This window comes from Amblyomma maculatum, chromosome 3 (genome assembly GCF_055883805.1).
Source record: "Amblyomma maculatum isolate TAMU_Amacu chromosome 3, ASM5588380v1, whole genome shotgun sequence".
In the NCBI taxonomy this organism is placed as follows: Eukaryota; Metazoa; Arthropoda; class Arachnida; order Ixodida; family Ixodidae; genus Amblyomma; species Amblyomma maculatum.
In genome coordinates, this window is record NC_139346.1 from 157,745,792 (window position 1) to 157,771,914 (window position 26,123).

Genomic DNA, 26,123 nt, shown 5'->3' on the forward strand with positions numbered 1-26,123 from the left:
TCAATCAATCAATCAATCAATCAATCAATCAATCAATCAATCAATCAATCAATCAATCAATCAATCAATCAATCAATCAATCAATCAATCAATCAAACCATTTTCCATATTTTTGTTACTGTGGCATAGGTCTTGCTCGGCATCTGGCCGTGGTTATGCTATTCGGTGCAGTGCCGCCAAACACTGGTGACAGATTTTCCCTAAGCGTACTCTAAAAAAAAAAAAATATAAATCTAGGAATTGCCAGACTTGCGCATATGGCTTTATTGGAAATGCGCAACTTAGCTATATGCCTGAAATGCTCTTCTTCAGCCTGATGGCGAGCTTTGTTTTCGTTTTGTTCTTACAGCAGTACAAGCTTTGTTCTTAGAACAGTATTGCTGTCGATCACACGACATCCCAATGGATATACTTGTTAAATAGCACTTTGCGTTAGCGCGAATAATAAGTAAAACACATTTTTAAACGACTGCGTAACATTAATGGATATATGTTGGGTTTAGATTGGAGAAAAGAATGCAGCTGTGCCAAGGCAGCCATAACATTGCAGTCGATGTTTTACAACGACAACATAGACGCTGAGATGAAGAGAAAGGTGGCGCCGTTTTAGCCAGTTCCTGAAAACTGACCAAGTTCATTATGATTTCGTTTCATAAAATTTTTGATTTAAGGCAAAAGTTTTGAAGCTAGGAATAGCTCCCAAAGCCTAATTATAAGCCAGAGTTAACTATAACAATGGCACATGTTTATTTTTGATGCCATAAAATGGCTCTTGAAAAGAAAAAAAAAAAAAAGAACGCCATTTCGGTTGTTTTTGTTAATTCACGGAACAAATCGTTCTCAGGGCTGGTGGCGTGTTTAAATGTTTTACGCTACATCCATGAGCTGCAATGTTATATACACTACTTTATCAAAGCCTCATATTCTTAAATTGCCCAGATTGCAATCTCTTTGCCTTTTCCTCACATAACTATAATAAGCTTGTGTGTCGAGAAAAAAAAAAAAAACTGCATTGTTACCAGCACTGATTTCATTTCAATGATGAAATAACTTGTGTCGGCAGTGCAGCGTTGGTTTGCCTGCCTTTTGTATATTTTCCCCGCTGTAGCGCAATAATGATAACCATGAATATACAATTTTGTTGCGATGGAGTCTCATTAGCGGCTATTATTAAGTGTTCGTTTTCTGAAAACAAAAAGCAAAAGAAGGCATGGTTTACTTTCTATCCTGCGAAAGAGCATTAATAAATCTGCAAACAAAAATTTTTAAATTGGAATGATAAGTTTGTTCAATATTTGTGAGGAATACTTTTTCTGACGCTGCAGAAGTACATAAAAAAGCAGGCATTGTTTCCGCGCTATTCTATTCATCTTTCTCAAGAGGAAGCGATCTGTGAAACGACTCCCACTCATTCCATTCATTTTATTTCGCTCGATGCGAGGGAATCCGCCCATAATGAGTACAATTTTTATTTCAGTCTTGGCGCGCAAATTTATTCCTACCTAATGAGCCGGTAGGTCTGTCCAACAAAATTAATTATTTGTGGTCATCCACGGTCGGAACGCCGAAAACTTTTTCATTACCTGCAGCTGTACTCAGTCTCTCAACGTTGTAGAATTAAGAGCGCAGGTTATTCACAAGTTGAATTTAAAGTGCCCTCTGCGGGCAGTACTGGACAGCGCGTGAAATGGCAAGTGCCTGATAACGAACTTGCAGGTCGACGCGGCTAACGATGCGAAAACCGGGTTGCCGACCGGTTTCAAACTGTCATAACTGACGAGTGTTATTTGAAATTAGCAATCGGCTCTCACGCCTGGCTGTGCAGCTTCAGAAAATCAACGTGTAGTAATTGGTAAATAAAATATCTATGTCACTTCTATCACTGCATGTCAGAAAATAAATTCTCCATTTTAATGTATATCGCTAATGCAGACAGAAAGAGCAACCAGATGACGAAGACGAGTACGAGGAGGACAAATGCACTACACACAGGAGCTGTACGAAACATGTAGAAGATATGCTTCCATGCAATCTCTTTATCAGACTAACGCCTGTAAGAGAGAGGCTGTCTTTTCCGTCTTTGTTGGGATGTGCTGTGCTTTTTTTAACTATATCACACTAACTTTCCTACAATTAAACGATATCGCTATTTTTTAAATACCGGAATCTTGGCTAGTTAAAAAAGATCACGAAATTGCTGCAGCAGCCCTTTAAGTTCTTGGTTAAATAGCTAGTCAGTGCCCAAGAAAGTCTTTTCATTGCCAGTACGTGGTTTGCGAGAATGTGTCGGCTCCTGCTCCCTTCCTTTTTCTTTTGACCTCAATAAATATTCTTGTATCGCTTGCGCTGCGACTCCGTTCGAAACGGGACGGCCCGCGGGAGCTGGTCGAGTCTGGACCATCACCACGAGGGGGCACTACACGTCATATTGCCGGCGCGCTTCGCGTAGGTGGCTCCGCCCTGGCGACAAGCGCACGCGAAGCGCGTCTCCCGAGTAGGGGACCCCGCGGTGGAGCTCCGGTGTGCTTCGTTCGGGCGTATCCGGCGGCGCGGGTGGGCCGCTTTTGCCAGTTCAGCGATGTCGTGTGCTCGCGGTCGCAGCAGGTGTTCGTCGCCACGGCAGCAGCGAAGGGACACCGCGGACGGTGTTGGCAAGTCGCCTCGTCACTCTGATCGGCAACGGGGGATCAAGCGAGTCGCTGTCAAACTGTGACTTGAGCTTTTCCACTTCACCCTGCTGACCGGCTCTCTTGCACATTCCTCAATTTCGTCTCTCGCTCGTCACCGGAGAGAACTTGGAACCTTGGCCGCATTCTGCCAGCTAGCTTCAGTGCTCACGGACACAAGGGCTGTCAGTCGTTTTACGTACGTCGGCAAGCTACTGTGTCATCGTTTTTGAGTTTGATGGAACTTATGAGTGGATTTCCTCCGCTTTTATAAGCCTAAATTTGAAATTTGACGGAGTTTCCTCTCAAGAGCCAGAGCACCAGTGGTATTTATTTCTTTCTCTCTTTTCGAAACTTGACGACAGCTGATAATTTTTTTTCCTCGATGTGAGCGCTGTCATCGAGTGCAATGGATAATTAAACCGAGTGAAATCTGACACAACAGTGGACGCCCGGCGTTTCACAAGTTTGCTGTGCACGTGTTTAATGAGTGCGCGATTCCTGCTTAACGCTTCATATGTAAACCAGGGATCTAACTGCGTTCGTCTGCAACTATTTGTCGTTCTGCATGGGGCAAGTGTGACCTGCAATTATCTTGCTGAAAGTGTGGCTTCGAACTTTTGTCTGACACCCGCGTCTTGAAGACTCTTCAAGTTTACAGTACTTCAAGCTCGGCTCTTTATTTTTTTTTTTTTTTTACTTGAGGTGCAATGGGGCCTCGTTTCAATGAATGAATGAACATTCATTGATGCCTCATTCCTGCGGATAGTAATTTCGTGGCCATTTGCGACTTTGACTGTTGAATGTCATTACGTTGTTTCCATCGTTCGAAGTGACCGTGACCGTTTCTTCAAACTGCTTACTGCGATTGAAATAAAAAGAAGACCAAAGAAATAGGGACGGAATTTAAAGCTGCTGGAAAGAGATTACCGAAATATCACCGTTGGTGCTGAACAAGGAGGACTCTCCAATGACTGTCATTGATACTACTCAGTCCTAAAAAAAAAAAAAAAAAACAAGAGAAAAAAGGTTATAAAAACCGAATGAATTTTCAGAGATATGTCACCATCCAACCTTCACGTTGATCGCAGCTTGCTAGAAACGGTAACAAAGGGAGCTTCCGAGACGAGCGTCTGAAAAGAAAAAAATAAACCCTTAATCGGGTGCTACCACGGTTTATTCGGTCGTACAAGAACCGGCATGCGAGGTTCAGCCGGCCCGGAATTCGCTCAGTCGGCCTAGAGAGACGAAAGACACGAAGAAGAACAAACGGAGGAACAAATAAAAGAGACAAAGGAAAACGAGCAGGAGACGGCAGCACCAACAGCTGCCGCTCGTTTCATCGCATCGTCCCTGTCGTACGGCCACGTAAACGGTCCACGTTATGGGGGAGCCGATGTCAGTCGTTTGGCGGGTGCTTTCGCGACGCAAGACCCCGATGTGCCCCGAGGGACGCGACGACAGGAGCTCCGGTAGCCCGCTCACGGTCGTCGATGTCACGTGCCTCGGTGAGTAGTCCGCCTCTCAGAAACAACAGCGGAGCCCGGCTGGCATGTACGGGTTTCCCCGCTCTCCCATTTTCTTAGCCTCTTCCCTCACTCCCGCGCTTTCACAATCCGTTTGAGAGCGCTTTTTTTTTAACCTTTATATCCTTCGCCTGAGCTACCTCGGCGAAGCTGTGCCAGGTACATGAGAAAGGGTTGGATTGCACACTGGTATGCATGGGATGGCGAATGGGCTTTCGGCGGCGCGGGCGTAAGGTTGCAAAGCTGACCGGCCGGCTGCGTGGACACGATAGGTCGCGTTGTGAAAGCTCTCGTTAGGCACTCTGAGCACGATCCTCCTGAGCAGGGGAGCGCTGCTTGAGCGTTCGAGAGCCTTGCTCCGCTATCGTTTTTTTTTTTTTTTTTATCATCCTCTTTCATTGTTTTATTAAAACGCTGGCAACTCTCGTATATCTCGAAATAGCAGCGTTTTATTTCTCAAGATGCGTGGGGTTGATAGTAAGGCGGGGGGGGGGGGGGGGGGGGGAGGGGGAATGAGGATAATTGCTCGTTTCAAAGCCTTATGGGACAATCAAGGTGCGCAGAGGGAGGGCCAAGTCGCCGCTATTTTATTTTCGTGAAGCCTGAAAAGCCAGTCTGAGGGCTCTGCCATGTGTTTCTTGCATTTATTGTGGCGGTAAAATGCTCGGCGGTTCCAAACCCATTAAGTTGTTAAGGTTGTTAAACTACAGGCCTGGTTGCATTTCTCTACTACTTTTTTTTTTTTTCTTCCAAAAGGCAGAGGGACGGGTGGAGGGGGGGGGGGGGGGCAGGGAAGCTGGAATATCACTTCTTGGGTGACGAAGAGCGGTTTGCGTTTCGGGCGATGGAACGAAAAATTTGTATCCGATTTCAGGGCTAAAACAAAACTGCTTTTTCGTTTGTGATTGCTCAGGAACATAACATGAAGTTGGGCTCACCCACATGTGAAGTCTTATTGCAGTGAAGAGAGCTTTCCAGAAGATCTCTTCATTGAGTTCTGGGCGCGTTTTGGGAGTGTTAGCTTGCCTAATTGAACTATGAGTGTCTTTCTACAAATCAGCGTCAGAACCTAACTAGCCGCACCAAAACAACAACTAAACTTAAGGCAAAATGAATTACAAGTCTCACAGTCGGCTGTTACAGCCAGCATTGCAGAGACACATTGCACGCTTGCTTAGTCAAAAATGGACCAGTGTCCACTTTAATTCGTTTCTGCAATCTGTTACTAATAAGTATGACGTAAGGAATAATCTGCATAAAACACCCCTCAAAAGAAGCGAGTCATGCATAGGTTTTCGGGGTAGTAAAATTTCCCGCTTACTGCACTAAATAATGAAACAGACTCACATCTGTTTAACAAACAACTTAAACGTTTTTGGCACACATCGAGCGTATATATTTGCATTATATAAACCGATTGCAAGAGACTAAACATCTGTCTATGTCTGAAGTAGTTGTCTCAAATTTTAAACTCAGTGCTTGCTCGAGAGAATTTCATATTATTAAATGTTAGATTAAAAAAAAAAAAAGAACGGTTCACACGTATTTTCATGAAACGGAGGCGGCACTGAACGTGTTTTGTAGTGGAACATATTTGTAATCCGGGAATCCCCGAGTGGTTCTGAATTCACAATAGTTAGGCAGTTGTCGCAATAAATGTAAGATAATCATGAGAAAGCTTGTGCCTGTGAAATCCTTAGTGAAGAAAGCTTCCCGGAATTGTATTTTTACGTGTTCTCTTTTGACAAATTATTCATAGTGTTCACTTTTTTTTTTTTGTGGCACGATAAAAGTCAGTGCAGTATAATTAGGCTATGACAGCAGGCGCATCTTATTCTATCTATTATTACTTTGCCGGAGGTATTTTTTCACCCGTTACAGGGACAACATCTCCGCAGACGGTAGCGTAGTGTATATGTTCTATGGTCACTTTTGAACCAAGTCGTAGAAAAAAAAATCTCGATTACCTTGAACGTGCATATTTTTGTTCAAAAATTGCAGAACACATGAAAGAAAACTAGAAACGCGGAGAAAGCTGAAATAAAACATTACGAGCGGAGCTTAATGCTCTAATGTCGTTTGTTTCATAGTGCTCAGGCCCACCGCTTATTTATATTAAGAGGCATATGCTTAGCATATACAGCCGCAAGCCTAAGGTAATGGTGCAACGAATAGGAAACGAAGAAAAAGCCTCTTTTAGATTAACCGGAAATGTTGAATACCGGCCACCCGTAAAGGGAATACATCGACTGTACTCAATACAGAATCATTACCACGAATATGAGACTGCAGAGTGAACCAACCGCAGTAAAGCAGGAACGCTGAAAACTCCGCTTCCTTTCGGGGTGCCTCTGGGAATTTAAGGAACCACCTTCGGAAGGGAACATCGGGCCTAACGTCGTTGGACTCCAACATCTCGCGAATATTTGACATTTCCGTTTGTACTGCGTTTCATACACTGTGATGCGAGAATCATCCAGGCTCATTGCGAATTTGTTGCACAAGCGTTGTCGGGGACTTCAGAACGAGAAAAACGGTCCACCCTATTTCCCAACAAAAATAGAAAATAAGCTTAAATGTTTCAAATGACGAATAAACGCTTAAACGCCAGTTTCTTCTTCCCATCATCGTCTACCTTAATGTTGCGCCGTTAGCGTCGCTTCACCTGACGTCGTCAAGGAAATCTTATCAGGGGAGCGGTACTTGCGGAAGCCGCCGGCTTTAGAGAAAATTTCAGTCCAGAGCAGAGCCGGGAATCTTTGCTTTTGTAACTGCTCGCTCTACTTTTCTTGTTGCATTTGCCATACTTGTTTTTAATACGAATTCCCGCGAGGTGTAACGACTGAGACGTTACGCGCAGTTGCTTCCAGAATGGCTCCTTTCTTACGACCGTTGCGAATACTCGGGGCCGAGGCTTCTGAAAATGCCGGTACAGTTCAGTTTTTTTTTTTTTTTACCGCCTTTTTCCACCCACAGGGGGCATCGCGCTGCCGTCTTTTCATTGGTGTTTCTTAATTTGCAACTTTTTCGGAACAACGAATTGAAAAGAAGTAACGACCGGGAACAGTGAAAGCTCCAAGTGGAATTCACAACGCGTAAAGGCGCATCTGTTTGCAAAAGCGTTGATGACCGTGCAAATGAGAGGAGGAACAAGTCGTTGCGCTTACCACCATTTCGGCGCTTTCTTTGCTCTGAGGGGGGAGGGGGGCTAATAAGTGGACAGTAAGTGGGCAGTCTCCTCAGCTAGAGCGAGGGTGGCTACGCGTGGATGACGAAATAATGGGCGGTTTACGCTCGACAACCACTTGCTTCATCTTAAATATTAAACACTCCTCGGTGCAATCTCTAATTGCGCGCGGGCGCTAACTGTGCCAAGGGGAGTGGCGGTTCTTTAATCTTCACGTTCACTCAGGTGTGCGCGGAGCAGCGCGCATGTCTGTCGCCGAGTCTTAATGACGGCGACTGGAGACGTCTACGGCCAGAGCTTTGGCAGCGGTCTGCACTGTGTGGGTGCGGCGGTTAATTAATTGCGCTTTACCTTTGGCTGTACATAGCAAAGAGTGTCCTTCCAGCTTACCTTAGGTTATAATTGAGACTGGAGTGGAATGCGCATTTCGCGTCTTCACCGCTCATCTCCCGTGGGATGGTCTCCTTACTCTCGGAATTGTTTTACTGAAAATATATGGTAAAGTTATTCTTGCGCTAATTCACGTTGCTTAAATTCAACTGTCGCGTGGTAAATATTTATGAGAATTATCAGTGCAGAAATGTGCTGGCATCCGGCTACTGTTCTCCTAGACTGAGGTCAAGTGCTTCCGTGAATACTGGATAATTGCTTCGAATAATAATAATAAAAAAGAACGTGTCTAAACTAGCCAGTGAATTCACTAAATAATCGTGCTTCGTGCTGACGCTTCCTATTTTCTCGCTCCCAGCGTCGCCTTCCTCGGAGTATGTTCGTCCAAAAGGGCAGTTCCACCGTAATCAATCATAAGGCAATTTAATCGAACTTGAGTCACTCTTAATCTACCACAATTCGTCACGCATGATATCACGTGGGCTCAGGCGTGGCCTTTTTGATAGATGGTCTCCGGCGGACTTCATCCACGCGAATATTAGATGTGTGGTGAGTTTCAAGACTCAGTACATATCGAATGCTGTCAAATTCCTCTCATCCCCATTCCCACTTCTTTTCAAATTAGGGTTGATCATCCAGGCACATTTTAGGAACAACATTGCACTGACTTAACTGGGTGAGGTAGTAAAAAGTTAGTCAATTAGAGAAGACAGCAATAAAGGCAATAAAAGAGTAAATAGAAATTGTTTCTATAAAAGTGCGAATGAAATCAAAACAGGGTCATGGCCTTGCGTTAAACCAAAGGAAATACAGCGCTAAGTTTTAGACGAACCACACAGAAAGACAGACGGGACAGGGTCACGGCCGTAGCAACAATGTTTTGTACGTCATACTACAATAGGATGCGAATAAGAAATTGCAACTCAGCACAACTTTGAACATACTAGTGCTATAAAAAGTTACCCCTTAACAATGCCATATAGGACAACACTACAATTCATTTTCTTCCCAGTAACGCACTGGGCACGAACTGACAGTATACAATAAAACATGGAACAAAACAAGAAGCACACCAAACGCTACCATAAAGGACGTCTGGAGACTCTGGGTTTCACCGTTCGCACCGTGGTTTGCCACATCATCCTGAACGCTATCACTAGAAGCAACACCCAACCATACCGTACACCACTCCCCTAGCTGTGCTGCTCCGCACCATACCAAGAAAGAAGCACATTGCAACGCAAGCGGTCAGTATGCAATGACGGCTCTCGAAGATCACTAACGCTGCGTAAGCAGGAACTCACCCTTACATGACCAGTATGCAAATATTGCAAGCTCGGCTTTCCGGACGTTTGTTTTCGCTCTCTGACCACCAGAGCCGGGTTACGTGACGTGTTCGTGCCCTTTCCTTTCCCTGCTCTTCCTCCTCGCGTCCCCACCTTCCTGACCCGTTTCAGGAAAGAGAGAAAGAGAAGGGCGGCCACAAGCTGTAATGAAATGGCGCACGAGCTGCTTGCTCACCACCCCCGCGCTGACCGACCTCGGGTGGACGTCGGTAATGCGAATTTAATGACCGTCGCCCGCTGCAGTGTCGCCACCGTGGCCGCTCTCCGTCCCTACGTCGTGGCTTCGTGGCTGTTTTCTTTTTCGGTTCCCTATTTTTCCTTACGCCGCAACATTAATTATTTGGGCATTTCGTCCTCTTGTCGCGCACCCTTTTGTGTTCTGTTTTATTTTTTTCTTATTTGTCGATCCTCCACCCAGTTATGTACCCTCTGTTTTTTTTTTCCTCTCCTAGTTTAAGCGCTGTGAGTCGGTCGGCCTGCTTCTGTTATGAGCGCTCACGTACGCCCCTACATGGTTTCCGCGGCGGCATCGAAAATTACTTTGCGCGCCAAAAAACTCTCCTCACGTCACCTCTCCTCTTTGCCCCTTTTCCCGCTCGTTCGACCCTTGTTCCCACATTTCCGAACCCACCTTCATCCTTGTTTTGTGTTTCGCTTTCACTGGACAGGGTGAGGAACGGGTGGACGTTGGAAAATAAAAATAACAAAAAGTGCGTCGAAAGACAGTACAGCGCGCCAACGTGTAAAACGACAGTCGTAAAACGGAAGCCTTGCGGGCCTGTATAAGTGGCTCGGTTAACTGAGCGGCTATTTGTGAAGGCTGTTATTCGGATAGGTACCTGGGTATGCGACTGAGTCTTTCAGTTGTGTGGTGCTCTCTGACTGTCTGTGCCTTTAAGCTCGTGGCAAATTAGGCGGTGTGGGATGGACAACAATGCTTTTATTTCTTTTTTAATTGCCCACACTAACTTCAGGTGACTGCCTGTGAATATAGTGATCAGTGAATAGAATCGCCCCGATTCTAAAAGGATTGAAGAAAAAGAAAAAGGCCGACGCTGGAGCAGAGAATGTACAAGGCAGTAAAAGAGAGGCACGCACAAACATTGCACTTACCGCGAGTTATAAAAGTTCAGTCTGCTGACATATACGATGTCAGACTTTGGGGCACGACGCGAAGAGCGGGCAGGTTCTTCAGAAAGGACTTCGTAATCAAAAGCTATAAAATGGCGAAGGGCCAAACAAACAAACGAAAATGATGCAAGAGTTTTTCGGAGTGACCTCTCTGCCGGATGAGGGTCCATACCTAGACCTGGTCACCGCGATTATATTCGACATCCCGGTGACGGAGGTTGTATCGCTGTGCATCAGAGATTTGTCGATGAGGAATGCGAAGCCTTCCCAGCCGGCGGGCTTCTTCGGCAAGCTGGACGAATTATTCGGTGTCTGAGACGAAGGCGTGTGTACCGCCCGGGAGGAGCATCGCATCTAACGTTGTAGTCTCTTCCCATCCATGAATAAGGCGGAAAGGCGTGTAGCCGGTAGTTACTTGCAGTGCGGCATCTTATCTAAACGAGACGTAGGGCAGAACAGCATGCCATTTCTTGCGATCGACGTCTACGTATATGGATATAATATCGGTCAGAGTTTTGTTTAGGCATTCAGTCATTACGTTCGTCTAGTGGTGATAGCGGTAGTCCGCCGATGAGCTGTGCAACTGAGTGGCATTACTTCCTGCACTTGCTGCTCATTAATTGCGGGCCCGTGGTGTCCGATAACAAGAGCTGGAGCGCCATGGCGAATCACGATGTTTTGTACAAAAATATGTGCGATTTCACCAGCACTATACTACGCTGTGGGGCTTTTGTTCACAATAAAGTGAAAAATAGTCGCTGGCAACAACAGTAACCTTTTGTCACAAAGATGACGTATAAAAAACGGCCCCAGTAAGTCTACCCTGATTTCTTGAAACGGAGTTTTTGGTGGGTGAGCAGGTTGGAGCAAAATGGCAGGCTTCAGACGGGGGCGTCATTCCGCGCTAGAAGTCGCGACAGGATTTCACATACTGTGTCACTGTGGCCGCAAGTTTGGGCCAGAAATACTTCTGACGTATTCGTACTAATGTGCGACTGAAGCTAAGATGTCCAGGTGATCGTTCATAGCGACAGGAGCGGTAAGCCCACGCGAGAAACGGCAAGGTGGTTGTGGCGTGCGGGCTTCAATGTAACCAATGAGTGGCCAAAACTCAGGGTCATCAGGCTGCATTTGATCAAGGGTTGACCTGACAGTCTCAAGCAAGGCGTCGTCATCCAGATCAACGTCAGTCAAGTCGATTGGGAGTGGGGCGCGCGAGTAACAGTCTGTGTTTGTAAGTTTTTGTCCAGACTTCTATACCACAATAACGTCGAACTCTTGGAGCCGCGAACTCCACAGGGAAAGGCGTCCAGAATAGTCCTCGAGATTCGACAACCAACACAGGGAATGATGGTCACTGGCGACCCTGACGGTAGTCCATAAAGGTACTCTCTGAATTAGCGAGCGCCCACACCACCGCGAAACATTCTTTTTCCGTGGTAGAATATAGTTATTTTCTGAACGAGAGAGTGTAAGGCTCACTGCCGTCCATACCAATATGCTGGTACGGCGCTGAGTCCAAAGTTGCTCGCGTCTGTGTGGACTTCTGTTGCGGCGTTCTCGTCGAAGTGGCCTATTATTGATGGCGACTGGCGACGTCTTTGAAGATAGACGAGTGCATCTTGTCGTTCGTGGCCCCGCAAAAAAAAAAAAAAAAAAAAAAGGAACGGCTACCGTGGTGAAGCGAGTTAAGGGCTCTGTGATTTTAGGAAGATCGGCTACAGAATGCCGGTAGCACGTGCAAAGGCCCAATATTGGCACACAGAGCGCTTGTCGATAGTTGTCGGAAATGCCGCCACTGCTGTAGTCTTCTCAAGGGTCACGATGGATGCCATCTGAGCTGACATGGGGTTCAAGAAATTGATCTCGTCGAAAGGAAAGTGGCACTTCTCCGGTTTGATGGACAAGCCAGCAGAATGGATTGCAAAGAAGACTGTATGAAGGTGGTTGAGGTGCTCTAGAAATGTCTCAGAAAAAACAACTACATCATTTAGGTAGACGAGGGAAGCTTGTCATTTGAGTAGTACAGTGTCTATCTTTCTTTGAAATGTGGCCGGTGCTGAACTTAGGCCGAATGGAAGCACCTTAAATTCATACAAGCCGTCCAGTGTTATAATGGTGTTTTTTTTTTTTTTTTTTTTCAGGACAGCATTCGTAAACTTCAATTTGCCAGTAACGGCTTCTCAAATCCATCGACCAAAAATAATGTGCATGGTGAATACGATCTAAACAATCATCAGCTCAGGGAAGGGGATAAACGTCTATCTTCGTCACCTTTTCAGCTTTCTCTAGTCGACACAGAAACGTAAAGTTCCATCTTCTTTTTCTTTACTAATAAAACGGAAGATGCCCAAGGATCGAGTTGCTGAGGGCTGTACAATATCATCGTTAACCATCTGCTGGACCTGATGGTGAATCGCATCTCGTTCCGCTGAAGAAACTCAGTAGGGGTGCTTCCTCGTAGGACTTTTGGTAATAACTCGATGCTTGGCAACTGCCATGTGACCTATTTGGGACGACAGTGCAGAACAGTCCGCGGACGAATGCAGGGGGGTCAGAATGCTCAGCTATTTTGATGTTGACAACTCGGGATTAATATTGAGCATGGCAATGAGAAGAGATGGCTGATGTTGAACGTCGGCGAAACTTTCACAGATGCAGGGACAGTTGGGGGGGGGGGGGGGGGGGGGGGTTGTTGCTGCCTTCGAAATATGCAGTTATAAATAAATAAGCAGGGGCTACGATTGAGACCAGCAAATAGCTACTTTTACACCGTGTATTAAAAAACGCACCTTTCCGTGTTCGGTTCTGCGCGCCAAAAACGTCGAGTCATGTTCTCAACGAACATCCTGACGCTTTCGACACTTTGCGCAAAACGACCGTTTCTTTGCTTGATAAGTAGATTGGTGCTAGCATTGCATGTTCTCTACATACATACTGTGTGCAGTCCGAGTTGTTGGCGAGCATCCGGACTCTAAAATTATTTTTGAAAATGTCGTCGATTCAACTATGCGCGAAGCTTGATGGGACTCGGCGTTGCAGCTGCTCGAGACGGCTGCGAAGGAATTCTAGTGTTAGTGCCAAAAAACGATGGATTGTTGGGGATTTCACGAGTCTGGATAATGGACAGCCTAATGGCATTCAACACAGTGACTGCAATATAATTGGCAGCATCTGTTATGACACGGGCTTCAATCAGTATTCTATTTCAGTTTTCCGCATTCCCTCTATACACTGAATACAAGGGATGTCATTATGACGGTATTATGGGCTACATTGTGGGATAAGATGCTGTGCCACTGCCACTTTCGCTTTCCGTTGTGCATTATTAAATTCGTTTTGAACGTATGGGAGTGGAAGGGAGTGACATTGGAAAACATTACGAAGCTCTCCGTGACCATACTAAACTTTGCCGTTTTTTTTTTCTCCCTTGCGTGCTATCCTGTGTAAATTGGTGAATATTGCGTTCCCTTACATTTCGTTCCCTCGCATTATTCGTTTATTACCCGAAGCGAAAGGAGAGCTGATAGGAGGCAAGCAAAAGAAGAGGAAAAGAAAACAAAATCGAATTTTCTGGTATAGCCGGGAATAAATCTATCCGTCTGGCCTTCGAGCGTAATGCCTATGTTACCGTATACGCAAGCTGGGTACGCGTAAACAAGAGCGGGGCATGGCACGCGCGCCCAAAAGAAACGCTCTACACGGAAAATAAGAATGGCGTCGGAAAGGGAACAGATTTTTAAACCACATGTCTCCTTTTTCCTCATTTTTTATTTTATTTTTACCCACGTTTGGAGCTAGATTATGCGAGCGACTCTGATGCGGAGGAAGAAGAGAATGTAGAGGAAAAGGTCGTCAGGTGCAAACTGAGAAATTCGAGGCGGCGCTCCGCAGACTAGAGCGATAAAAAAAAAGGGGGGGGGGGATAAAAGGAAAACAAAACAAAAAAAAAAAGCAATAGAAGTCCTGAGGAGAAAGGACTTCACGCTGCAGGCCGCTGCAAATAAATCCTTTTAGAATAAACGCGGATCGTTCATCGCAGTAGCGGAGGCGTGCCGGCAGGAGCTCAGCTATGTGCCTTTATCGTCGTACGAGATAAAAAGAAAAAGAGAATTCATAGTGAAAACGCCGACAGAAATGAGGAAAAAAATAAAAAGACGGAACGCGTAGTAAGCAAGGAATGGAATGCGGCGGCGGCGGCGGGAGGCATCGGAACGGAAACACGTTAAGACGAAGAAGGGGGGGGTCTTAGATTGCCTACGGGAAGGCGATCTCTCTCCGTCCTTGCCCCTCCTCCTCGGGGCTATCGCGAATTTTTTTTAGGGATAAAAACGACAGAAATGGGGAAATAAATAGGAGAGAGAGGAGGCTAAAGGCAGTGGTAGTGTGTTGATGTGCGGCTGACACGCGCAGACGTTGTCGACCGCATATGGAATGAGGGGGTTAAGTGAATTTTGATCGTCCTACCTCCGCCCGCCTCCGGGATCCGCATTGCTGCGAGCGAGGAGGCGCTGCTTATCAGCAGTGGTAAGCATGCACCGAATGCTTATTTTATTATCAGAAAAAAAAAATGTGGGGAATACGCAGTGAATACGAGGCGGTGATTTGTTCTGCGTTCAACAAATTCTTCCAATCGGTATTCACACAAGACAATGGTTGTGTCCCCAACTTTTCGGTATCGCTCCCTGCCATAACTGATGTTGTCATTTCAGAGACCGGTGTTTTTAATTTGCTCCTGGATCTTGACGTGAAAAAATCTTCAGGCCCCGATAAGATTCCAACCGCATTTTTGAAACGATATGCAGAGTGGTGCGCAAAATACTTGTCAATTGTATACACTAGATCTTTACGTGATTGTTCTTTACCGGATGACTGGCGGACAGCCGAGATTAAACCTTTGCACAAAATCGGCAAAAAAACACACATTGAGAATTATCGGCCTATATCCCTGACGTCCACATCATGTAAAATTTTAGAACACATAATTCATAAACATATATTAGGTTTCTTGGAAGAGCACAAAGTACTTACAAATGTTCAACATGGTTTCAGGCGTGGGTTTTCTACAATTACACAATTAGTTGAGACAGTACACGATTTCGCTCAATCGATTAATCAGGGAAAACAAACCGATGCCATATTCATGGATTTTCGCAAAGCATTTGACAAGGTGTCGCATAACAAACTAATTCATAAACTAAGCTATTATATAAAAAACGACCAGGTACTTACATGGATCACAGCCTACCTTTCAAACAGATGTCAATTTGTCACCTTAAACCATACTTCTTTCAACAGTGCCCAGGTTGTGTCCGGCGTCCCCCAGGGATCCGTTTTGGGACCACTTTTATTTTTGCTATTTATTAATGATATTGTGTCTGGCCTTTCTGTCCGCGTGAAGCTTTACGCAGATGATTGTATATTGTACAAAGAGGTTTCTTCAGTTGATGACCAGGTGTGTTTGAATAATGATCTAGAAAGGGTGATTGCGTGGTGCAACGATTGGCAGATGTGCATTAATTGTGAGAAAACCGTTTTCATGAGAATTACACACAAGAAAAGTCCTCTTCATTTTGTGTACGGTACTAACAACACATCATTATTGGAGGTAACAAAATATAAATATTTGGGCTTGTGGATTACTAACAACCTTTCATGGACAAAACACATAGATGCGGTTGTAGCTAATTCACTGCGCAAACGTTTTTTCTTGAGGCGCTCACTGAAGTCATCTCCGCCCAGTGTCCGCCTATTAGCTTACAACTCCCTCATCCGTCCACTGTTAGAATATGCCGTAATTATATGGGACCCTTTCACCTTAACTAACATTCATAAACTTGAGCGCATACAGCATAAGGTCGTTAGGTTTGTATTTAATTCATATGGCCGTGCGTCTGTCAGCGAGCTTGTGAAGCGTAGTGGATTACCTTCTGTGACTGAGCGCAATCGTATCTGCCGATTAAAGTTTCTTTTCCAGCTCGTAAAAGGTCATTATAACATTAACACTTCCAATTATATGACTTACTCTTCAGGTTATAATACGAGACAAAGGCATGCACTAACAATAACCCCTGTGAACGCGCGAAATAACTGTTTTAAATATTCTTTCTTTCCGAGGACAATTACGGAAGGGAACAAACTTAATAGCGAGACTGTAACTCAAAGTTCTTTACTAATGTTTGAAAAGTGCCCGCAAATTTTATGAATTTGAGTGCGTTTATATGCTTGTATTTCTTTTTGTTTTTCCCACCCTGCTATGATCTGTACCAGATCGCAGTACCTATAAATAAATAAATAAATAAATAAATAAATAAATAAATAAATAAATAAATAAATAAATAAATAAATAAATAAATAAATAAATAAATAAATAAATAAATAAATAAATAAATAAATAAATAAATAAATAAATAAATAAATAAATAAATAAATAAATAAATAAATAAATAAATAAATAGAAAGAGGGATCCAATGCACGCAGTACAGAGGGAAGCCTTCCGCGTGTCTTCCCCACTTCCCCACGATAATGGTAGAACGAAGACACCGTGTAAGACGGAGGAGAAAAGGAAAACGGCAAAGTTGTTTGATATGCCCCCTATCATCTATCCATCTCGGCCAACGAGCGCGACAACAACAAAAGCAGCGAGAGTGAGAAGAGCATGAAGAAAGAAGCGTTTCTGTACTTTCTTCCTTCGTGTTTAAGCTTTATTTTCGCCGTTTGCTAAGACAAGCTTGCGCCGCCTATAGCCAACTCTGCTACAATACATGGTTTAAGAACAGAAACTTGAGATTTTGTATCGATGGAGCAGAAGCTGCAAGCTGCCATAATGAGGTCAGAGCGCGGGTGAAGAAGAAAGAGAGCAAGAAGGAAAGCAGCAGTTTATTCTTCATGAGGAAGGTGGGTGTGCAGAAAGTCTAGGTGAAATTAAGGAAAAAAATTGAATTTGAGGGTATATGTGACGCTCAGAAGCAGCAGTGTGAGACCTACGCAGACCAAGGAAGAAAGCAGTCAAAGAGGAGAATAAAGCTATACAGGAATACTGATGTAGTTAAGAAAGTGTTGCAAGACAAGGTTGCATCGCGGGTTACGGCGTGTTTCCAAATGGTGTTCACGCTGCGTTTAAATGTTCCCTGCGAAAGTGGGGCGCATTTTAGTGCAACGGAGCTGATAGGCAGGAGGGACAGGAAAGGAAATATATGTCGAACGAAAGTTGATTCCTTTTCACTGGCTATTATTTACAAAGAAACTGCAGGCTCGGAACCGCTGCGCCAAGCAGTTAGACGCCCTTCGTATGTTGTGAATGCCACACAAAGGCTGGTTCACACGAGAACATTGCTTTAAAGTAGCGCTCTATGCTTTGTTTTGTTTGGTCAGCTATGCGTCTCGCATTACCGCTTCAGAAAACCGTGTGCAATCAACAGTCTTCGTCAGGCGGGAGCTGTAGCGTCGGTGTACGGACGTGAGTCTTGAAATGTCAGGTGAAAATTCTGATACGTCTATAGCCTGTTCGTTTTATTGTGCAATCACGTGCGATAACAGCTGTCGTTTAATATAGTTACAACTGGCCCCTTATTTTTTCATCCATATACACGGCAGCCTTGTCGCCATAGAAGAGTCCGCGCTTAACCACTCGAGTTAAATTCCTTATTGCCCCGCCGGGATGGCGCAGTGGTTACGGCGCTCGACTACTGTTCCCGAGGGTGCGGGGCCTCGGCTCCCGCTTTTCGATGGAGGCGAAAAGTGAGGCGCCCGTGTGCTGTGCGTTGTCTGTGCTCGCTAAAGAACCCCAGGTGGTCGAAATTTCCGGAGTCCTCCACTACGTTTGGGATGTTAAACCCCACAAAACAAACGAAACAATAACTTCCTTACTCGAGCCTATAGGCGGCATGCAAAACGAAGGCCGCGCCGCTGTTGGCGGGTTTGATGAGTACGTCCTCAAGTGAATCCGTCGGATGATTAAAACTTTATTGCACCCAAACAAGGGCACTAATCCGAAAGTCGGTTGCACAGCATTAGAGGAAGATCCCTTGAGACGCTGCGGCCTCCAATGAGTACTGGTCGATCCAGCGCTGTTGAGATGGCTCGGTGGTGCGCAGGAGGGACTCACACGTGTAAGGTGTCTTTGCACTGTGGAGGGACGAGGGCCGGATACGGATTGCTGCATAGCCACAGCTTGGGGAAAGTTGCAGCCTTTCGCCATAGTATACGGTCTCTCATCTCACGATGCCCGGTCATGGTGCCCAGTGGCAGCGTGACCGGGCAGCGGTTAAGTAGACCTCCGGCCGTGAAGCATCCCCGCCGGTATCCCTGCGGTACCACGGGGCTGAACTTGCGCCGTCGTATCGTACCCGAGCGGACTGAGTTGCACTCCGGCAAAGAAAGGACGCGCCGTTAAAACGCGCATAAGCCGCACAGACTATCACGTTAGGGCGAGAGAGCCCTGTAACAGGTATCGTCACATAAATTGCTTGCAGATAGGTTTCCCGCCGTGTGAACTGCCAACTACTACCTACCAGAGGCAGGTTGTGGAAAGATGACCGTGGGATAGGCTGCCGAAGTTGGAAAGAATAGTGTGGATGTGAAGCCCCGATAGAACCGAACCACATGAACGTGCCTGCGGGGCCTATTAGAGGCGTGCCTAACTCGTGATCCAAGGGTCCTTCTAAGTCTGTATTTCGATCTCACCTTCGCATTAAAATGGCGAAGTCCGACATGTAGTGTTTCAATCACAGAAACCACCTATACCAATCAGTACTATGCCCTATCATCTGTCGGAAGACTCACACGGCTTTTACATCTTTGGTCGTGAAGTAGAGCTCTACCTCAAGAAAACGAAATAAAAGCAAATCATTCCGCTGAAGCCATAAGCTAAACACCGCTGCTGGCTATTTGAAGTTTCTTTGTAAGAGTCAACAGGTCTGTGCATGAATTAGTTTCTCTTGCAGTGTCATCAATGTTCCCTCTTCCATACAAACCCGTTTGCTGCTGGCCGCATCGCATGATAGTGGCAAGAGAAGGAAAAGAACCCGAACGTCGGTTATTTTTTGCAGCGGCGGATGAGTCCCTGGGACTCACTTTCGAAAGCGACCGCTAGGAGGCATTTAGTGGCGTCCATATAAGCCGTGCGTTGTATCGAGAGACATTCCGCTACGAATTTTCGGCGCGTTCACATTGAAGGAGGCGGCCAAGTGACTGCTGTGGTGAAGGTTGGACATTGTTTACATGCCTCCCTTCTCGGTGAATTGTTTACGAGTTCTCCTCCTACGGTGGCTGCATTCTTTGCAAAAGGGGGGTTCAATGCGGCCGCCTCGTGCACGAGGGGCCACACGAAGCGCGCAGGCAACATGAGGCTGCTCGTCGTTTTACAGACGCTCTGGCTGCCTAAAGAAAATATTCTTGCCGTTGGCTGAAAAGACGAGGCATGAATTCTCCCTAAGCCTATATTCCTCCATGGAAATTCTAAGAAGAGACGCCCGAACATCGAAAAAAAAGAAAAGAAAAGCGCGATGCGGAAACTATACAGAATTGTCGCCGAATGTTGGCAGGGATTGGAGAGTTGGGCGTGCAGGTTTAAGAGCAAGTGGAAACAGCGCTGACACAGGACGAATCAAGAACGCAGTAAGAATATGCAGAAGGCGTTTCCATCGTGCCCAGCCTATATCACTGTTCTCAGTGGATCGTTGAACTTGCACGATACGAGACAAATTTAGCAGCTAGTGTCGATACTTCTACACGGTATAAAAGTTTTCAGATATGTTGACGATTATCTGGTGATTTTCAAAAGCTGCTCCACGTACCGAGGTGTCCCTGAAGAAACCGAGCACCTCTTCGTCGAATTTCACTTTCCCCGAAAAAATCTCACCGTAACGGTAGAACATCCCGCTGACAACCTGCTACGCTTCCTGGATCTTTTCCTGCACCTAACACCTATAGCCGCATCTGCTGGCAGTACGCGGCGCGCTCATAGAAGAGCGCACTGCCGTTCTCCTTTGGTCTCCCACCTCATCAAAGGAGGCATCGCCACTTAAACTCAGAAATGCCCTCCACAGATTCTGCCAACACCAAGTCCTCACCAGCTTCAACTCGCAGGTGAGCCGAGCCGGTCCGCTGGTTTCTTAACAGGCCTGCTGCGCAACTTAGCAGAGAAGAACCAGTGCAGCAAATTAATCCACGGAAATTCTGAGCAGAAACGTCTGGACATCGAACGATCGCGTACAGTCGTGGTTCACTATGTGCATGGTGTGTCCCACAAGTTCAAGCAAATAAGGGCTACGGTTGGAGTTCGCGTAATTTTTTCCGCTCCCAAATACTTGAAGCTCTGTGCAAATGCGGGAGTATTGAAAATAGAGAACGGATAGAATGCATGAAAACAGAAAACAACCGCAGCATACAGTCGTACAGTGCAAGAAAAACGTTGTGTACAGAATTCCACTTTCCTATGACAGGTTCTGCGTAGGTCACAGTGCCTTTTTCTTTGCCATGTTTTTGTGCAGCAACTTGATTCTTTCTGCGTGTGTGTGTGTGTGTGTGTGTGTGTGTGTGTGTGTGTGTGTGTGTGTGTGTGTGTGTGTGTGTGTGTGTGTGTGTGTGTGTGTGTGTGTGTGTGTGTGTGTTCTTTGGGGGGGGGGGGGTACGCTAAGTGCTCCCGTATTTCTGAAATGAGCGCTAGTTGCTACAGTCAGCTCCTGTGCTGTGCTCTTGCTTCATCCTGTGTCAGCGCTGTTTGCACCATGACAGCACAAACTTTGGCGAAGACCCCAAAAACTCTCGCACATATGTCTGTATGAAAGTAAACTCGTGACTTCAGTGGAGCTAACGTTGTATAAGCACAGAAGATAAGGAAAACTGATGCCATGATCGATTATCAAAATGTTAAAACTTTCCCCAGGAAGGTGATGTGGATACATCAAGATTAAAACAGAGTAGGTTGAGGAATACAGGCATACAATAGCAAATACTAGAAAAAGTCAATTTTTTAAACGGTGGATAGGCTTAAAAACGTCAAACAAAGAAGCAGCGTGTTGACTGGCCATTTAAGATCGCCCCTGCATATTATCGGAAGTGCATAAGGTTGAAAACTTGATAAAATTTTATATTAAATCCTGGCCAATCAATCAAAATTTTCCGTCCACCTCATAAAGTTCGATTCGCTCTCGTAATACCGGAAAGGTCTAAAGGACTGTGGTTCGAGAGAAAATAGGATGAAGTGGCGCAATACTATAACGCATTGCGTTGTCTGCTCGTCCACCACGCGTGCGCGCGTGTTCGCACGCACGCACACACACGCGCGCGCGCGCGAGCATGCGCTGTTTCTACCTCTTTCTGTATCACACACATTCTCCGTCTCACATACTCTTCGCGTATCTTCGTATTTCTACGTTTTCGTGCTCCTCGCGCGTTGCCACGCTCTCCATCCTCGCAACTTTCATAATCGTGTTTCCCGCGTAACAGCATGATGCGCTGTCTCTGAAAGGAACAGGAACACACTTAGCAAGCACTAAGGAAAGTGCGCCAGGCAGCAGAAAGCAAGCAACATAATCTGACATGAGCTCCGCTATGACGCAGGCATGTGGAGTGCTCTAGCGTCTCCTCCTGGGCGAGGAAAAGACATGTAAGCGCTACTTTTGAGGTTATTTGTGTGGCTTATGACAGAGATCGACTCGCGAGTGCGAAGTGGATAAACGCGTGGTGAATTCCCTGGGCTACACCGGCCTTCGCTTCTAATGAGCATTTTCAAAAAAGTTTGCCGCGTTCCACGAATGATGCCCGACAACCGAATGAGTGCAGTAGATTGCCGACCATGAGGTTAGTTAGGGCGAATGACTGGCTGTGCTGGAGGCGGCTTCTGAGCTGTAGGTCGCGGCGGCCGAGCCTTGTGCACGTCAAGTGGAAGAATGCCCGGATATTGTGCATTAGCAGTGCATATTAAATAGCTCATGGTGGTCGGCGTTTACTCGAAATAGAAATTCCTACAGTACTTTCTCCTCCGTAGCTCAGCTGCAGCTTTAGTATTAGTATTAGTAAAGTGCCGCTTTACTAATACGACCTAGCAGCTGACAAGCTAAGGTGTAAAGATCATCGACTGGGGTTATATTATAGAGGACCTTGCGTGGCAGAAAATCAGAATCGCTAGTATAAACGCGTCTGATATAGTTTTGCGTATTTTCGACGTGAAAATATTGCCGCATTTTGCACCTGATTATTTTGCGAAACGCTGTGAAGAAGCGTTCCGCACTGTCGCATTGCACGCAATGCAGCATAAGTTGTTCCCAGGTTATATAGCGTAGACATTGGAGCATGTATACATTTGGTATGTAAGAGAGATGCCTGACCTGTGAAAAAGCAGAAAGAAGAGGAAAACAGAGACGTCGCGTGCCGAAGACGACGAAGTTGTGAAGACGACAAAGCGGACGAAGCTCGGGCTGTCGCTGTGAACGCTAGCCTTCGTAGCTGCTACGAAAAGATAAATATATTGCTGTGCAAATCATCTGAATCGATTCATTACAGGTAAAATGTTTCCAAGCCGTAGGTTCTTTGCAACTTTGCAGTGGGACATTTACGAAAAAAAAAAAAAATGAACCCTAAAATTTCAAGCGGTTAAGGGGGAGTTCTATTCTCGACGCTGACGGCATTAGTGGCTGTATAGGTGTCTGGAATGCGCGAACACTCTACTCGAAACGAAAATGTGTGGCCTGAAGACTTTTGAAGAACCTTGTACATTGGAACGGTAAGCACGAAATAGTCGTGCAATATACGACACGGTTCAGATTTGATGAGCCGGCGTTGTTTGTTTCGCAAGAACGGCAAACAGCGAGCGTGTTCTCTTTCGCTTTGCGTAACGTTATGCCTTTGCTGCGCGCATGATTAATGCAGAATGTAACGCAGAGAAGGCGTAGAACATAAAATGCTAATAACTTCTGCACTCAGCCCTGAAGGCGAAGCCTGTTCACATCTCCACGCGCCAGCAGAGTGAGAATATTCCCCACCTAAATATGCAGACGGAACTCGAGCTCTCTCCGCCGCAAGTTCGGCCTACCTGTGGATGCGCTTCTCCTGAAATTATTTTCAAGAGCATTCTTAAACTTGGCTTGAATATCAACGGTGGTAGTCTGCGTATCGTAAGAATGCATCGCAGCAATCAATATACCACCAGATCCCATCTCTGGATGATTTAAGTTTTGTGCGTTGGGCCTCGGCGGCAGCTTTTCGATGGAGGTGAAAAGCGAGACGTCCGTGTGCTGTGCGATGTCAGTGCCCGTTAAAGAACCCCAGGTGGTCGAAATTTCCGGAGTCCTCCACTACGGCGTCTCTCATAGCCTGATTTGCTTTGGGACGTTAAACCCCACAAACCAACAAAGCTTATTTTGTTCTCCGTCGCAGGCTTAAATGCTCTGTGCGAGCTTATGACAGACGCTAAAAAAAAAAAAAGAAGAAATAGACTTCGCTAAGCATCAAAGCAATAAACCAATCCCATCGATATGTTCGTAAGGGCATCCTAAAATAATCCACGACTTAATTAGGTGACGTCTAGAAAAGGTGGACTTCGGTGAATTAGTGACGTGCCGTCTATTGAAGCTGCATTGATCACATACAAACGAAAACTCTAAAATGCTTACGTTTACGAACTGACAATAATCGGATGTAACCGGGAAAGGAAGAAAATGAGACCCCTTACAAATAAAAGGCGTCGACCGATTGCCATGAAGTCACGATTCACGATGTCACCATGTCACCAGGTCACGAGTCTGCTTAATCGTGCAGTTGTGACATCGCAGGGGATGGAATCTTTACGCTTATAATAACCGCGGAAATCGGCCTACTACGTTGGTTTGGAGATGTTCCCTTTTCAAGATCGCGCATTTGCCACTTCGCTATTGTTTATGGTGTACGAGTAAAGAACGAAGAGCAGTTGAAAAAACGCAGAAAAAAAAAGGAAACAAGTAAGGCCGCTATTCTTGAAGGAAAAGAAAAGAGAGAGAGAGAGAGAGGATAAGCGCAGCAGGAAAAAAAAAATCACGGATGTCAGGAAAAAAGAAAAGAAATTGGGAACAAGGGGACGTCGTAACAACGAACAGTAGAAAATATCAGTCAGTCGTTTTAGGTTCCAGAAGAAGTTTGTATGCTGCGTGAACACTTTTTTATTTCGTTGTTACAGCTCTCTCTAAGCAAAAATGTAAAAAAAAAAAAGGAAGCTGATATCTCTCTTTTCTCCATAACGAAGGGGCATGAGTAGCTGGAACGCAAATAAAGCGAATGCTCGACGCGCTACATTCTCAAGCCCGCTCAGGTGATGCCAGCAGTCAGCACAGATGACCACGTGGTCTAAAGCTAATTCATCATATTAGTTGTGAAACTGCCCTTGGGAGGCCTGTATCAAAAGCTTGATCTCTGGCTATGTCGAAACTGAAATTTCAGACCACTGGCACGCCACCTACTGTTTTCGGGCGATCTTCTCGGTGCTACTAAAAACACGAAGACATTGAAAGAAGTAAAAGCGCCAACAGCTGCCTGCCCAACCCACAGGCGGTGCCATCATCTATAGCAACCTCTGCAATGGGATCGCACGCATTGGCAATAAGTTGAACGCTTAAGCTAGATCACTACGACAAACTACCCCAACGGTGAAGCCAATCGCGCCTAGCCCGACAAAGGTTCGAACCTTGTTGATAACTGCAAAATAACGTCTCGATATTCGCAGCCCTTAAAATAACAAGGCTTTTCAGGTCAAGCTTTCGAGCAAAAAAAAAAAAAATGTAAACGTTTTCATCGGGGTAAACAAAAGAGGACGTGAACATTTCCGGGCTCTAACTTCTAACCGGGTCCTGACATCAGAGCAGTGAGCCCGACGACACTTCATTCGACGCCGTATCGCCTAAAGTCAGGCGCCCGTTCCGAATCGCGTAACATAAAATAAAACCGAAACTAACTCCAAAACCGAATAGAAAGCTGTTGCACAGATGGAAACTCTCCCGCGGGAACCGGAGGAAGATGGCGCCCAAACGAAACTGAATTGGTGAAGCGTCACCATCCCTGTGTTCCAGTTTATTGCTGCGCCGAGTTAGAAAGGCAAACTTTGTATGTCTTGCCGTTGGCGAGGCTGAAACAACCTCTTGCAGAGTTTTGTGGTTAATTGTTTTCCGAGGTGTGCTCGCAAACGAAGAAGAGCAAACAGTTAGCTGAGCTTAACTGACGGCGAAATAAACATAAAAAGGTAAATTAGAGAATTAAAAAGGCACAAAATAAGCACGTTTTAGCATGTTGGTGCTCAAGAAAATTATCGCAAGTTTTCTGCCCTACAGCGTCAATTCGTAGTGGGCGGGAACGTATCTCTAAGCCTACGGACGCGTAGAGATTTCTCGTGTAAATAAACAATCGCGCCCGAATAAATAGCGGGTGTCTGTCGGGCAGAAGCAGCGCGAACCTGGCATGCGCGAGCGAATAAAACATATCCGCGAGCTGTTTCTCATAAAAAAATGTTTCGTAATAAGAGCTTTTGCAATATTCGATATTTTCAGATATAAGCTTCGGTTTGTGTAGATCTCACTGCGAGCTGCTAGGCATGTTGGCTTCGAAGAACTTCAGTAAGCTTAAAGCTGTACTAGCCGCGTAAATAATGTGATAGATAATGCCAAGTTAACGTTTTGAATACATTTGATTTGAGAATAAAGAAAAAATAATGTATTTGGAAGTGCATAAAAAATAAAAAGAGAAAGCATATCTATTCCAGCCTTCGAAGATGGCAATGCATTTACAACAGATGCCGCTGCAAAAACAGAGCGCTTTAGTGTATATTTGAAATCTGTCTTCACTCGTACAGTGGCACGGACGACAGTGAAGAGAGGGTGGTATTTTCCTATTACAAATGTTTTTGACTGT

General features: G+C 45.5%; 1 protein-coding gene across 1 annotated transcript in view; it reads left to right on the forward strand.

Annotated features, from left to right (window-relative positions):
- The first annotated feature begins 4,050 nt into the window (after positions 1-4,050).
- Positions 4,051-26,123, forward strand: part of LOC146196608 (high affinity cationic amino acid transporter 1-like) — a 375,314-nt gene continuing 353,241 nt past the window's right edge. The window contains exon 1 of the mRNA XM_084598375.1: positions 4,051-4,174. Within this exon, the coding sequence (XP_084454501.1) occupies positions 4,051-4,174 (124 nt within the window). The remainder of the gene's footprint in view (positions 4,175-26,123) is intronic.